Source organism: Taudactylus pleione, unplaced genomic scaffold, assembly GCF_031769625.1.
Source record: "Taudactylus pleione unplaced genomic scaffold, aTauple2 ptg000887l, whole genome shotgun sequence".
Classification (NCBI taxonomy): domain Eukaryota; kingdom Metazoa; phylum Chordata; class Amphibia; order Anura; family Myobatrachidae; genus Taudactylus; species Taudactylus pleione.
In genome coordinates, this window is record NW_028285288.1 from 1,112,258 (window position 1) to 1,126,738 (window position 14,481).

At 47.3% G+C, this 14,481-nt stretch overlaps 1 protein-coding gene across 1 annotated transcript in view; it reads left to right on the forward strand.

Annotated features, from left to right (window-relative positions):
* The window catches only part of TRIM44 (TRIM family member 44), a 93,811-nt gene that overhangs the window by 12,393 nt on the left and 66,937 nt on the right, over positions 1 to 14,481 (forward strand). Inside the window, exon 3 of the mRNA XM_088459024.1 lies at positions 2,674 to 2,751. Coding sequence (XP_088315150.1) covers positions 2,674 to 2,751 — 78 coding nt within the window. The remainder of the gene's footprint in view (positions 1 to 2,673; positions 2,752 to 14,481) is intronic.

The following is a 14,481-nucleotide window of genomic DNA, read 5'->3' on the forward strand; positions in this document are numbered from 1 at the left end:
TCAGTCTGTGATGAGCCTGCACTGAACGAGCAGACGTTCAGTGCAGGCTCATCAATCATCTGCAAACATGCTCAACCTGACGATATCGTCAGGTTGACCAGCATGTTTGAAAGATGATATGGTGCGTACACACTGGGCGATAAAGTGGACGACTGAACGATAACGATATCGTTATTGTTGAGTCGTCCACTTTATCGTCCATTTTTAACACCAAAAAGATGAACCATGACGACGACGTGCGTTCCCGCGGGTCGTTCGTCATCATCGTTCATTGGGCTGACATGCAGGCCAACCTGACGATCTCGTCAGGTTGCTGCATGTCAGGGAATGGGAATGGGGGAGAGAGCCCGGCGCTGAACGATATCGTTAATGATATCGTTCAGCGGCTGTGCTCAATGTCATGAACGACATTGAGCACAGCCTGCCGGGGACAACACTACACGATATCGCTCAGGGAGCATATCGTCTAGTGTGTACCCACCAATAGATGTCTAAACGACCAGCGGGCACGCGAATCGCTGGTCGTTTTAGACACTTTTGCAAACGTTTGAACGATCGTTATCGTTCTATGATTCAACTAGATCGTCTAGTGGATACCCCCCTTTACAGTCACAGCAAATATTACAACTACACATGTAGAAGGGGGAAAGACAAATAAGCAAATCATTAACCAAAAAGGGAAATATAAACAAATGCAAGGGGAAGTGCAGAGGAAGCTTTCACTATCTAAAAATATCCCTTCTGTGTAAGTTCACTTCCTCCCCAGCATGAATGGTGATACTTTGTATCAATATTATCAGTCCATGACACAATAGACCTATTCTAAATAGGGCAATACTAAAATGATACTTTTATTAGGTAAAATGAAAAGAGATCTAATAAGTCCACATATCTCCCAGCTAGGGAAAGACTATGACTCGGCATGTGGCTCTGCTGTTACAGAAACCGCTCTCATTAATGTGCTCTCCCTATACAATGTGCAGAATAAACCAGCCCAATGAAACGACTGACGCTGCAGTCTTGGGTGGTCCCGCGAGAGCCTGGGGGTTGTGTGTGTGTGCACGTTGCATAGATTACAAGTGCAGTGGAAATGGAGCTCGAAAGACAAAAATAGTGTAAAAAAAAAAAAAATCCTAAAAAACTTTTGAAAAAAATAAATATTATTTTAATATAAAAAAAAAAACGTAAAAATGCTGTGTGACTGATAAAGCATTTTGCTTCTTGTGCCCCAATGCTGCAGTTGTTCTAGGACAGCCACTTTCCTTGATAAATAGACTATCCCATGCTTTGCTTAGGGAAGCCATCTCCCGAGAGCCAGCACCCATGGTTACCACCAGCGATAGTAGTAATATATGGGAGAATAATGAAACGTGATTAATGTCTCCTAGTATTAAGACTGATATGTCGCATACTTTATATTTTTGGGGCCAAGGCAGCAGTATTAAAATATTGATAAAAACAGATTTACGGTTTGAGGTTAAGTTTCCTTTTCAAAAAGTCCCCGTTATCCCCATTGCAGCCTACATACAGTAAAATTGACTTTTTATTTAAGGATGATTATGTTGGAAGCCTAAGTGGATTACAGCTAATTTGTTTCAGCGTTTTATCTACTGCAGCAGAGAATGGCTTTGTTATACTCAGAAATGACAATGTATCCGCCACCTACACTACGCGCAGTGCATTGTCCATGAAGTTCATCAATCTGCTAGGCGCCAGTGACATCACCTAAGGGGTAAATGTATCAAGCATTGGAGACACTGCAAACTGGAGAAGTTGCCCAAAGCAGACAATCGGCGTCTAACGGTCATTTACCTAGCACAGTCTTTGAAATGACAGATAAAATGGAGAGGTTTCCCATAGCAACCAATCGGCTTCTTTCTCAGAGGTTTGATACATCTCCCCCTTTAGTCATGTGCTGAGCAGATGCTCCTGAGGCACAAACAGGGCAGTAACTAGGGGTATTCTAGCGATACTGCCGCCCAGGTAGCAAGGAGATGGGGGCACCTGTATTTGGCATGCCTGGGGAGACACCCGAGAGCTTCCTAGTCCCCTCTTTTTTATGTCTTTAAGTCACATGTGCAAGAGGGCAATCAGTGACATGTATAAATGATACGGGTATTGTAATCTCTTACGAGCAGGGCCCTCTTGTGCTTCTCCGTACTTTACTTTAATATACCTCTTACTCCAAACTAGGGTAACTAATATTTGGTTGTTTATTATCTGCTGCTTATCTGGGTGTTATGGTCGCTAATGTAGCAATGTATATTATCCATGTCCTTGTCCTGCATTGTACTGTACTGTACTGTTAGTCGCTGGTCCCCAATTTCTGTACTGTGTAAGGCTGCGGAAAACTTGTGGCGCCATATAAATAAATGATGACGATAATTCTGGCTGGCTGACTTCAAATCTGCATTTCACCTGGTTTTAATCGATCACAGAACCTGTGTTATTCATACGTGTCCCTGATTATAGGGAAGGGATAAATAAAATCTAGCCCGGCTACAGCACTGGGCCCAGGTTACTGAATATTAGTACAGCTCACAAAATGGCCGCCACTGCAGACTGCAGGTAACAGGTGCTCTGTAAACAGACTTTCCAATGGTTATTTCCATGACTTCAGCATTCCCAGTGACTATTCCTAGCCCTGTGTGACCTTTCTCCTCCTTCCTATAGAACAGAAAACCAGTTGACCTGAAGGTTGCCATGGGTGAGATGGTGGAGAAACTGAAGGAGAAGTGTGCCAACCCCAAAGTAAGTGAGAGAGAGCGCCATTCCCACGCTCTGTGTGCTCCCTGTTTTTCTCATGTCCCCGCTTTTGTCTCTCCACCTGCTGCTTCCCTGCGTGTTTTGTGGGGTGTTTCTCTTTGTCTGGGAAACTGTCACTGAGGAGATTTTCCTCGTAGAGTTTGGACGCCGTACAAGAAGCTTCTTTTCACTCAGTTGGCGTCTTCCTCTGTATAATTAATGGGCTCAATGGGGCATCTTTAATGTAGTCGCTAAGGAACAGAAGAGAGCCCTGTTCCAGCTGCCTCAGATTGCAAACAGCGTTCATTAAGGAGGGTCCTCGCCCGTCCTGATCTCAGCCCTCAGCGGAGTCGCATCTGCCCCTCCATCTTTCTCTCTCTCTCTTCTGTCTTTGACTTTAACTCTTGTGTAATAAGGCAGCGGGAATGTTCGGTGAGAACGTGTCCCTATTGTCCCTGGAAGCCGGCACAATTCAGCAATGGCGCAGGAGCTACATATGTTCTAAATATCCTCAGCGCCTATATATTGTATTTTTCTTGCTGATATTGTTATTGTTGTCACTGAATTCCTTCTGATGTTGGTTACAAACCTACCGGACGCGTTCTAAACGTTCCGCAACACAGAGAAATTGAGCGATTATTCGCAAGCTGCACATGCGTATAAGTCGCAAATGCGCGTGCGTGAACCAGATATTGCGATGGGAAAGTGGTCGCCCGTAGCCCGCAGTCGGGCTGCTATTTTGAGTGACAGATAGTGCCGTTTGTGGGTGGTAACAGAGGAAGGTGCTTGAAAACGGGGGTGTGGATGTGCGAATGCAGGCGTGCCCGACCGTCAGAACGGCGTTTAATGGGTGTGCATAATTAGCAAAGTAGCGTCATTACACAAGTGACTGGGTTGTATTTTAGCCGGAACTGCTCGCAATGTTGTGGTGGGAAAAGGCTACCACAAGCGCTGCGAGCAGCTCCGATGGCTCTCGATGTTCCCGATTAATTCTACAACTGACGGAGATGACGTGTGTTGCGCGTGGCAAAGGGGCGTCTTTATACAGGTGCGAGCGCATAGTGCGGCCGCTCGCTATTACTTAGTGGGCGGCTTTACGCTACGCAGTGCGAGAGCATGATTTAAATAGCCGGCCCCTTTTAGCCAGCGAGCGGACGCAAATAGCGTCCGTGTCTGAATGAGGCCCTCAGTGCGCTCGCCCTTCTCTCTCTAGCAGTACCACTGCCACGGCAGCCGGCAGGTGCAGCAGTAGATTCTGACTTAGGACCGTATTCAATTAGAACCGAAAAGTCAGTTGCCGGACTTTTCGCCATTATCGCTGGTTTTGGGTGCGAAAAAGTATCGTCCTCGTCCCCGCTTATCCTCGTATTCAATTCCAAATCTGCAAAAAACTGGACCCGTCAAAATTGAAATCGGCGAAAAGTACTGTCAGTTTAGGAGAAATCACACCCCCCAAAAGATGCACTGACATGGGGGATCACTATGGGTACCCCCGAATAGCCCTGCTAAAGGTATTTGAGGTTTTTAAACGGTCTCAATAAGCGCCATTTAGTGTGTTTCAGCAAGTGGTGAAGAATAGCATTTTGCAACTTTTTTGGGGGAAAATAATTAGTCCTATCAAATTTGGGGTACATGAAAATGGGTGCAAGTATATTTTAAAGTTGCTAAAGTAAAGCATTAAAGAGCACCAAAAATGCACCTTCAGCAAACATCTGCAATCCAGAAAACCCTCCCCCATACTTGCAGACCCCCCCAAAAGCTATTTCGCTAGTTTTAGATTTTTGTATCCCGATTTTTTTTTTCGCCCATTTTTTAGTGCTTTTTTGGCGTGTCCTTTGTGTATTTTTTTTGTGGTTTTTCTTTTTACACAATTTGTGTCAATGGGGGTGTACAAAGGGTACAGGGTGGTTTCCGCACCTCTGTACCCCAAGACCCCAATTCTGCACTATTTTTCCGCCGGGTATTAATAGGCGAAACTTTTTCTCCTATTACATTGCATTGCGTTTTCGCACCGGCGAAAAGACGATGAAATTTAATACGGTGAAAATGACGTCATCAGCGAAAAAGTATCGCCGAAACGGTCTTTTCGCTTCTAATTGAATACGGCCCTTAGTGACAGAATCTACTGCGCATGCACGGGTCTCCAGGAAAATGGCACCCACGCCATTTTCCCAGGGGCAGCATTACTGCGCATGCGCAAGTCACCAGGAAAATGGCCGCCGCTATTTTCCCAGTTATTTTTGTTGCTCTGGAGACAATGGACAGGTAAGTATAAAGAGTATATGGGTGCAGGGTGTGCTGTGTGGGCCCCCTGGACCGAGGGGCCCGTGTACACTGCAAACCCTGCACCCATTATAGATAAGCCCCCATGACTAACTGCGCCAAAGTCGTCTTCCCCCTCAGGTGAGACCTAATCTGACAGAATTATGACCATGGCAACTGCTATCACATTAGTGTTAAACATAATATATTCTTCCTGATTTGAGACTCACCTGTACACAGCCTTATAAAAGCAAGACCCCCACCAAGCATATCATCCATTAAACACCTATCAAGCGCCTGACACAAGCTGGTTTAAGAGGCTTCTGGTCCTAGACCCAATAATTAAAATGTCTTATTCCTGGTATTTGGGGCAATATGTTCCATTCGGATGTAAACACGTCCAGGGACAGGGCCTCCTGCGATGAGCAGTGATGACATCAGCGGTCACAGAGCTGCGGAACCTCTGGCTGCCTAACGCGCCTGCGCTGTCATCAGACCACACGTGTGCGAGTGGCTATTACAGGGAGGGAGAAGGATGATTCCTCCCCCGATAAAATCGACGATATATTGTCTATAGGGTACAATGTGCTACAGTCGAGCACAAAAGTCTGCCTACGGCACTCCTAAAGAGAACAGATTAATGCGTTCGCAAGCTCGCAACCCAGTCATAGGCGTGCGCTTCGACACTTCCCCCTCCACCGGGTCATGGACTAGGTGAGTAGTGTATGTCCTGGAGGGAGGGGGACGTGGTAGTCCGTGACAAAGCAGCTCCCCCTATGCTGGCTTCAGCGTGCGCCTATGCACTCAGGGCCTGATTCTGCGCACAGGGCTCGCAACCGCGTCGATGGTGGGCCAGTGCGCATGCGCAGGACGGAGCCGGCTCCGTCGTGAGCATGCGCGAGACCCGGATAGCGACGAGCAATCCGTCGCTCCGGGTCTCGTACCAAAGGGGGCGTGCTGTCGATCTTGAGTGACAGCATGCCACCTTTGGTGGGCGGGCCGTTGGAGTAGCTGCCCAAACGGAGGCATTCCCATGTGAACGCTTCTGTTTGGGGGCGGCCCCACTGACATCACGAGTGATGTCAGTGGGAGAGATTTCGGCTCTCTTGCGGCCACGAGACCCTACCATAAGGGTCTCGTCGCAAGCCCGATGGTTGCGATGGTCTTGACCATCACGACCATCTTCCTGGCCGCTCGCTATAGCTGTTGGTGGTCACTCTGTCAGAGTGTCCGGCTCTGAATCAGGGCCTCAGTCACCACCCAAAAAACGCTCATTTCACAGAACAGTATGGATCAATCGTTCGCACAGGCAAACTCCGTCATTGTGCTTAAGGGGTCTATTCACTAAGCAGTGTTAGGAGACAGCTTGAAGTGATAAGGTACCAGCCAATCAGCTCCTAACTGTCATCTCACAGGCTGTGTTTGAATAATGACAGTTGGGAGCTGATTGGCTGGTACCTTATCACTTTTCATTTTGTCTCCTAACACTGCTTAGTAACTAGACCCCCTAAGTCTGATTTTCCGCATGCACAGTCACCGATTTCTTTCTTTGGCGCATGTGCAGTATGCCGGAATCCGCAAAAACCCGACCCTTTGCCACTTGTGTGACAAGTCATGTGATCCTTTGAAGGCGGAAGCCCCATTAAAAGTCCTTCACTGTCATTAATACAGTAGGAACCTCTCAACAAAACATCAGTGTAATGCTGGGTACACACCCGCCGACCTATCTGACGATTGGCAAGTGCATATACACTTACTGTACCAATCGTCTGCCCGATATATATCGGGCCTGATGTCGCAACTGGACGGGCGTTTAAGTGTAATTAATTGTCCGCCCTCTTGAGTTGTCACACTCACCGCAGGGACCCTGCAGCATGTGTCCAGGCGATCGGCGGGTCGTTCGTACACACCAGCAGATGCACCAATATATATGTAGATGTATATTGGCCACAGGGGCGTCTTAAGAGAGGGGGGGGTCCTTGTGCATTCTCCGTGCCGGACCCCCTCGTCTCTCCCCGTTGGCTGGCAGCCAACTGACACGGCTGGCCGGCCACCGCAGAGTCAGTAGACTTTGGGCACTAGAGTGTGCCCAGAGTCTACTGCGCATAATGCCGGAGAAGTGGCCGCGGCGGACATTTTCCGGTGTTCTGTGCAGCGCTGACACCCGACGCGGGACCACAGACTGGTGAGCTTTAGCACCCATTATAGATACGACCCTCATTGGCCATCTGCTGTGCAGCAGAGCCGACACAGTGTGTCTGAGAACGACGTTGTACACACCAGCCGACGCGCTCACAATTCGATTGAACGGCCGATATATCGCCCGGTGTGTACCCGGCTTTAGAGGTTGCAGGGCTCTTTGACTTTTATCTCTTTTCTTTCTATTGTTCCTGATAAACCACTGTTATATCTTATAGAAATACACAGCCTCGCCCTGTATGTCATTTCCATGTCTGCAAATATCCTTATGGTCGTCTTTAAATATTTAGGGGTCTATTTACTAAGCCGTGTTAGGAGATGGAGTGAAAAGTGATAAGAAAGTGATAAGGTGCCAGCCAATCAGCTCCTAACTGTCATATCACAGGCTGTGTTTGAATAATGACAGTTGGGAGCTGATTGGCTGGTACTTTATCACTTTTCACTCTGTCTCCTAACACGGCTTAGTAAATAGACCCCTTAATCATAAGGAAGTTATATAAATGTAAATCTGGTCTCAAGCGCTTTTCTCGGTCACACAACGTTATTTTGCTCTGCGATGCGCCGATGCGCTGCACGCCTGTCTATTAGATTAATTGCTATGTACTCTGTATAGCTGTACCGCACACCCCACCTGTTAGTACTGTATATTACTGTGTTGAAGTCTCTGTATTAGCCTTGGGGAGCCAAGCTTTGCAATTTATACCCCACTTGCAGTTTAAAAAAAATAAAATAATTACTGACAGTTTTTTTATTTTTTTTACTGACACATTAGACTGTATAACAATTAAAAGAATCTTTATTTATGTGCAAAGTCAAAATATTTGTTTGTGTATTATTGCAGCATCAGGAGGGAACAGAGTTTTACTGACTACTGTAAATTTTTCTTATGACCGTTGAAAATGTCTCTCTAGTTTTTTACTGACTGCTGGAAATTTACTGGCTTTAGCAAACCTGTTCTAACATACAATACATGGTTTCCTCATGTCCGACCTTCCCATGTGCTCTGATTTCTGCTAATAATCATTTATGCTCATTCTTACTCTTTGCCAGGCGCGGCTGCGCCCAGCGTGCGTTTCCATTACTTGATTTATCCCGGCGGGATAAAGGTTTGAGAGAATTGATGTTAATTCAGGCTCTTAATTGATGTGTTCTCGTGTTTCATATGTCTGGTTAGAGGGGTCGGGATGTATCCCCACAGCTCTGCTCAATTAGATTGTCCCGTTGATTTAAAATCGCAGCAGGACAGATGCGCCCCACACTCGGTGCTGTCCCGGCTCCTGGGAACAGGGCCGTGTCCTCCTGTAGATGCAGCGCGGATTGCGGGCTGGGTCTCTTTTCATTACAGCAGCAGGGGACCTCCACATTACAATGCTCTTAGATTAGAGACTGTTTTTCAATTAAAGGGACGGTGAACCTGCAGGCTACATTATTGATCTGCGCACGCCCTCCTGCAATTTTACTAAATACGTTACTATTTTTGATTACGGCTTCATATATGAGCAGACAGACATGTTTGTTTTTCTCCTCCTGGTTTGTGACGCAGCCCCGCTGCCCTATTCGCACTTCACGCAGCAATACAGAGAGGGGCTAATGCAGAGAGGAGCGTATCGTGCATGTTTTTTCGTGAAGCACATTCTCGAAAGCGGCTGTACACAAGTGCAGAGTAGTATGTGCTAGGAGACGGCCGGAGAGGAGTAGCGGCAGGCCACTGAGGGGGGAGGTCGAGCGGTTTGTGTCATTCTGGGGTCTATTTACTAAGCAGTGTTAGGAGACAGAGTGAAAAGTGATAAGGTGCCAGCCAATCAGCTCCTAACTGTCATTTTTCAAACATAGCCTGTGAGATGACAGTTAGGAGCTGATTGGCTGGCACCTTATCACTTTTCACTTTATCTCCTAACACTGCTTAGTAAATAGACCCCGGATCTCGGTATTACTCTCCCTATTCTCACCATTTCACTAGGAAGTGTGCAGGATGCGGGAAATCCAACCATTCTTCCGGGGGTCTGGGGGACCACCCGAAAAATTGGGAGTCTCCACGGACCTTCTGGGAGAGTAGGTGCGTATGATCTACTTGTGAATAAAACGGTGTATCTTGGTTATAGCAAATGTATACTTCAGAGAGGGCATGAGTAAAGTAGTCTTATGGAAGCATAGATACGCCTACTTGATGATGGTATTCAATCGGGAAACCGGCTGACGTAAACCCGACAGCCAGCTTCCCGATTGCTTTATCCCGGCGAGGTTTAATGACAGGCGTCTAAATCTAGACGCCTGTAATTTTTCCGACGCCGGGAGACCGGCATCCCAATCGAAGGGATGCCGGGCGCCGCGAGCGGACAGCCGCAGGGGGGAGGGTTAGGTTTAGGGCACCTGGGGGGTGACTTAGGGGTAGGCACCCCCCCGGGAGGGTTAGGCTAAGGGGAGGGAGGGTTAGGGTTAGGCACCCCCTCGGGGGACTTAGGTTTAGGCAGCGGGGAAGGGGGGGGTTAGGGTTAGGCACTTGGGGGGGATTAGGGTTAGGCACAGGGGGTGGTTAGGGTTAGGCACCCCTAAGGAGGGTTAGGGTTAGGGGGGTTAGGTTAGTTTGTACTTGCCTATGGACGATCAGGATTTCCAGCGCTGCCGGGATCTCTGCATCTGTCGGGCTGCCGCTACCGGGAATCGAACTGCCGGCCATTCGTCAGCCGGTATTTCATACCGATTCCCTTGATGACAAAGAGGATTTGCATTAAGCATACAGATAGGAAAGGTCTACCAGCAAAGCTTTCTACAGCTCTGCATATGGGAGAATATATACATTTAAATGAATTGAAGGCAGTCAATCAATCAAATGTATGGGGAGTGACTGCACTGCTTTACATGGCTATACAAAATGATATAGCAAGGTGCTGGAACGCACCACATATACTGGCCCACCAGCCTAGATTTGTGCTTCTACTTAGGTGTTAAATTGATAAAATATATAATTTCTTATAGGTTTTGTGGGAGTATAGCCTATTAATCCAATACAGACCATGCTTAGCCTGCTTTCCCAGATTGTCAGAGAGACTCCAGAATTCCACCTGACTGACTGCAATTGATCTGGGGCTGAGACACCATATTACTTGGCATCTGCAATGAATCCCTTATCATAGAGATCCCTTATAGTGATCCCTTATCCTAGTGATCCCTTATCATAGAGATCCCTTATCCTAGTGATCTCAGGGGAAATGTACAAGATTCTCAGTCCCAGCCAACAAGCCTAGGAATGGAGACCCTTACACATAACTTAAGTACAGCACCTGACTACATTATTTAGCGTTGGTATGTCAGTATTTGGGGGAGGATTGGTAAATCTCTCTTTATGGATTATAGACAATCCGTCCTCCCTCTCGGTGGAATGCTCTGCGTGATAAACCCAAGAAGCACATTCCTCAGTGCTGTAACCCTTTCTAGTCCATCTTTATTCTATGTACAGTTCAGGTCACGTTACTCCAGTCTAATGCATCAGCTGTCCCAGTTCAAGGACCATAAACTATATACCGGGACACTATATACTGTGCCGCATTGCTTGTTGGCCAACCTGTAGGTGCAATAATATTAATTCTAGACATATGAAACTCTACAGTCTTCTGTACCTTGGGTGCATATCGTACCCCTTCTACACCTGGGTTGTTAGCGGGATATCCCGGGATGCTGCTAGGTGTATAAGGGGCGAGGGTTGGATTCCCGGGTTGAGTGACCCAGGAATCCAACCTGGGTAGTATGCAGGGTTTAACATGGGAACAACCCATGTAACCCTGCAGTGTAAACGGGTAACCCAGGTCGTCTGACATGGCCCCGTTTATGGGATGGAGGGTTCTGGATTTTCCGGCACTTGGAGATTATGTCATTTCCAATCGCCGGCAGACTATTTCCACTGCACCCGTGTGCAGTGTGACCGGCGCCGACCCAGAAATAATCAACGCGGTCAGAAGGGGATCTGTCCTGGGTCTGACCCTGTTTGGAACTGTGGGGTTTATTCAGACCCGCTTGCTAGATGCATTCGGTGGCACCCAGCGTATGCAAATCCTGCGCATGCCCAGCAAGGCAGGAGATCGCACGGCAAGGTATTAGCACACCCACTATGTCTTGGCGTGTGATCGCTTTGTGTATGCAGACTCCCACCAGCCATTCATAAGATGCCCACTTGCGCACGTCATCTCCTGGAAGTTCATGAAACCATTGTTACATCGAGTACCATCAGATGTTTGAGGTTGACTATACCCTACCGCAAGCACTGCGATCACTTCAGTGTGAAATTCAAATAGGTGACGTGTACTATGACGCTGCCTGTTAATTATGCACGCCTCTGCAATGGCGTTAAGACGCCTGTGTTCGCACCTCCACTCCCCCGTTTCTAGTGGACAGCCCCTGTCACCACCCACAAACAGCTTCTTCTGTCACTCACTCTGCTGGGCTGTCTATGCGCAGCGAGCGAACGCATCCCGATCTCTCGCAATGTTTCGCGCACGCCAATTGCGATGTATGCGCAGAAAGCGACTCTCTGCCAGCTTCGAGCAAATGCATCCTAGAGAGCGGGTCTGAATCAGCTCCTGTGTTTCAAATACTGTGTCAGACCCGGAAATTTAGTGTAACAGAGGTATAAGTGTTTTGGTGTTAAATCCTAATACAAGAGGACCTTATGTTACATTGTTATTCCTCCAAAGATGTGTTTACAGAGGCAGAATTAGAGCAAACACGTGAGATATTATTGCCGTACATACAATGCAGAGGCATCAGGGTATAATGTCATCTTCACTGCAGAGATCTGGCACACCGCACAAACCCCAAGTAGCATAACTACGTGACTTCTGCTTTCATAAGGTTCTTAAAAACAATAGTTTAAGCTTCTTAATAATAATATTTGCAAATGCACCTCTTAGTCACACCTATCCTACACCTGCTATAGGGAGGTGCAAATACGGGCTGATGTCACTGTCATCAGAATATAGCCACACATGCTAGCAGTGTGATATGTGCATATCTCATCAGGACTACTCCATTACAGGGAAGAACCTAGGGGTCTGAGCAATCCTGGCAAAGTAAGGGACCCCCCCCCCCTGTAATGTCACTCTAGGCTCCTCCTGTGGTCACTCCATGCATCCTCCGTGTCTCTCCAAGCTCCCTCTGTGTCTCTCCAGGCTCTCTCCAGGCTCTCTCTGTGTCACTCCAGGCTCCCTCTGTGTCTCTCCAGGCTCTCTCTGTGTCTCTCCAGGCTCTCTCTGTGTCTCTCCAGGCTCCCTCTGTGTCTCTCCAGGCTCCCTCTGTGTCTCTCCAGGCTCCCTCTGGGTCTCTCCAGGCTCCCTCTGGGTCTCTCCAGGCTCCCTCTGGGTCTCTCCAGGCTCTCTCTGGGTCTCTCCAGGCTCTCTCTGGGTCTCTGCAGGCTCTCCCTGTGTCACTCCAGGCCCCCTCTGTGTCACTCCAGGCCTGAAGGCATGAAGATGCTGTGTTGCACCCAATAGATTTTGGGTGGTACTATGGAAAAAATCTCCCTTCACCCAATACAGGAACCATAGCTCTAGACCAGGGGTAGCCAAACCTGGTCCTGGAGAGCTACCAACAGTGCATGTTTTGCAGGTCTCCTTACAGAATCACGAGTGAAATAATTAGCTCCACCTGTGGATCTTTTCAAATGTGTTAGTGAGTAATGAATGCATCGGAGCACCAGTTAGGTGGCCTGGAAAACGTGAACTGTTAGTAGCTCTCGAGGACCGAGGTTGGCTACCCCTACGATGTAGTACAAAAGCACAATCTCCAGAACATCAAGGCTATACATTTTTAATGATTGAAGTCCAAGGTGCATGCTCCAATCACCCAGGCAGTGCAAAACTGTGCTGGGGATTTTAAATCCTCTCTATAAAGAGAAGGGCCCAATTTCTCCCCATCAACTCAGTGCCAGAAGGCCCCAGTGAGGACAAAAGGGAGTACTCAAGTACCGCTTCGCCAGATTGAGGAGGGATCCTTTGACATCCCAGACCCCTAGAGCCAAAAGGCCCCTTAGGGGGCAAGAGCCCTCGGGCTTCCCTTTTGGTACAAGGATCAGGGTTGAGCTACAAATGTGTTAAATAGCAAACACAAGTAACTATCCAATATGTGGGGAAATTATATGCTTTACAATACTTACCGTATGCTAATCACCAGTAATGTAATCCTTTAATGTTCTCTAAGCAGATAGTGCACATAGTACTTCATCTACAAGCATAAAGTTTAGTAGCCAAGTAATTTACATATATGCAAATTATTTAGCTGCTTATACATTTTAAGTGTAAATGATGTAATGTTTGCACTTTGTGCCCACTTAGTTGACATTATAAGATTAAATAAGGAATGATTAGTATATGGCAGGTATTATAAACATAATATATAAATTATATTTTATAGTCTCCCTAACCTGGATGGTATAAGATATACCATCCTTGGGATGGAGCTTTGCTGGTGGCCAGAAATCTGACTGCAGAAAAGGAGCCATCGGTGGGGTGTCCATCGATGTTTAGCATCGGTGATGATTACCATTGATGGCACAAAAACCATCTATGCTGAGCCATTGATGGTTTTCATCCCCTCGATCACCACCGCTGCTGGGGGCATAGTGGGCCACAAGCCAATCAAAAATGTGGACGGGGCTAATCTCCATCCTGTCAAGAGAAAAAAAAAATTCTGCTCCTACTCATCCATCGATGGTGGAGAACCATTGGTTTGTCTGCCATTGATGGCAAATCTAGTTAACATCGGGTGGCCACCATCGTTGTTTTGAAATTGTCGATGGTAGATGGCCATCCCTAAAAGGAGCTGGGTGCCTGGCAAATAGTGCCCCCCTTTGGCCAGCACCCCTGGTGAGTGCCATCCTGGCCAAGGGGTAGATAAGCCCCTGCTTTATTACATGTCACGTGTGTGCATGTTCTCTGCTGAAGTGTACAAGAAGGTGCAAAATGCTGTCAAAAAAGGATTTCACCATAAAGCGGGCATTTCTGGAGGGGTATTGTAATATCAGGGTGGGGCTACTTTTTTTGTATCCAAATGTGGGGAGTAATGCTAAGCTATGGGACATACCTCCGCAATGTCGCTAGTTTCTAGAACATTGGCTGGCTGCGTTCCTATGGAAAATAGCGCAACCGACGAAACGTGGATGTAGATGACCGATAGACTTTAACTTGAATCTTAAGTTTAGTGATGCCACAAACTGAATCGGTGCTTTTTTGTCTTGAAATGTCCTTTTATGTTCTTCATAAACCAACCACCATGGCGGATGACTTG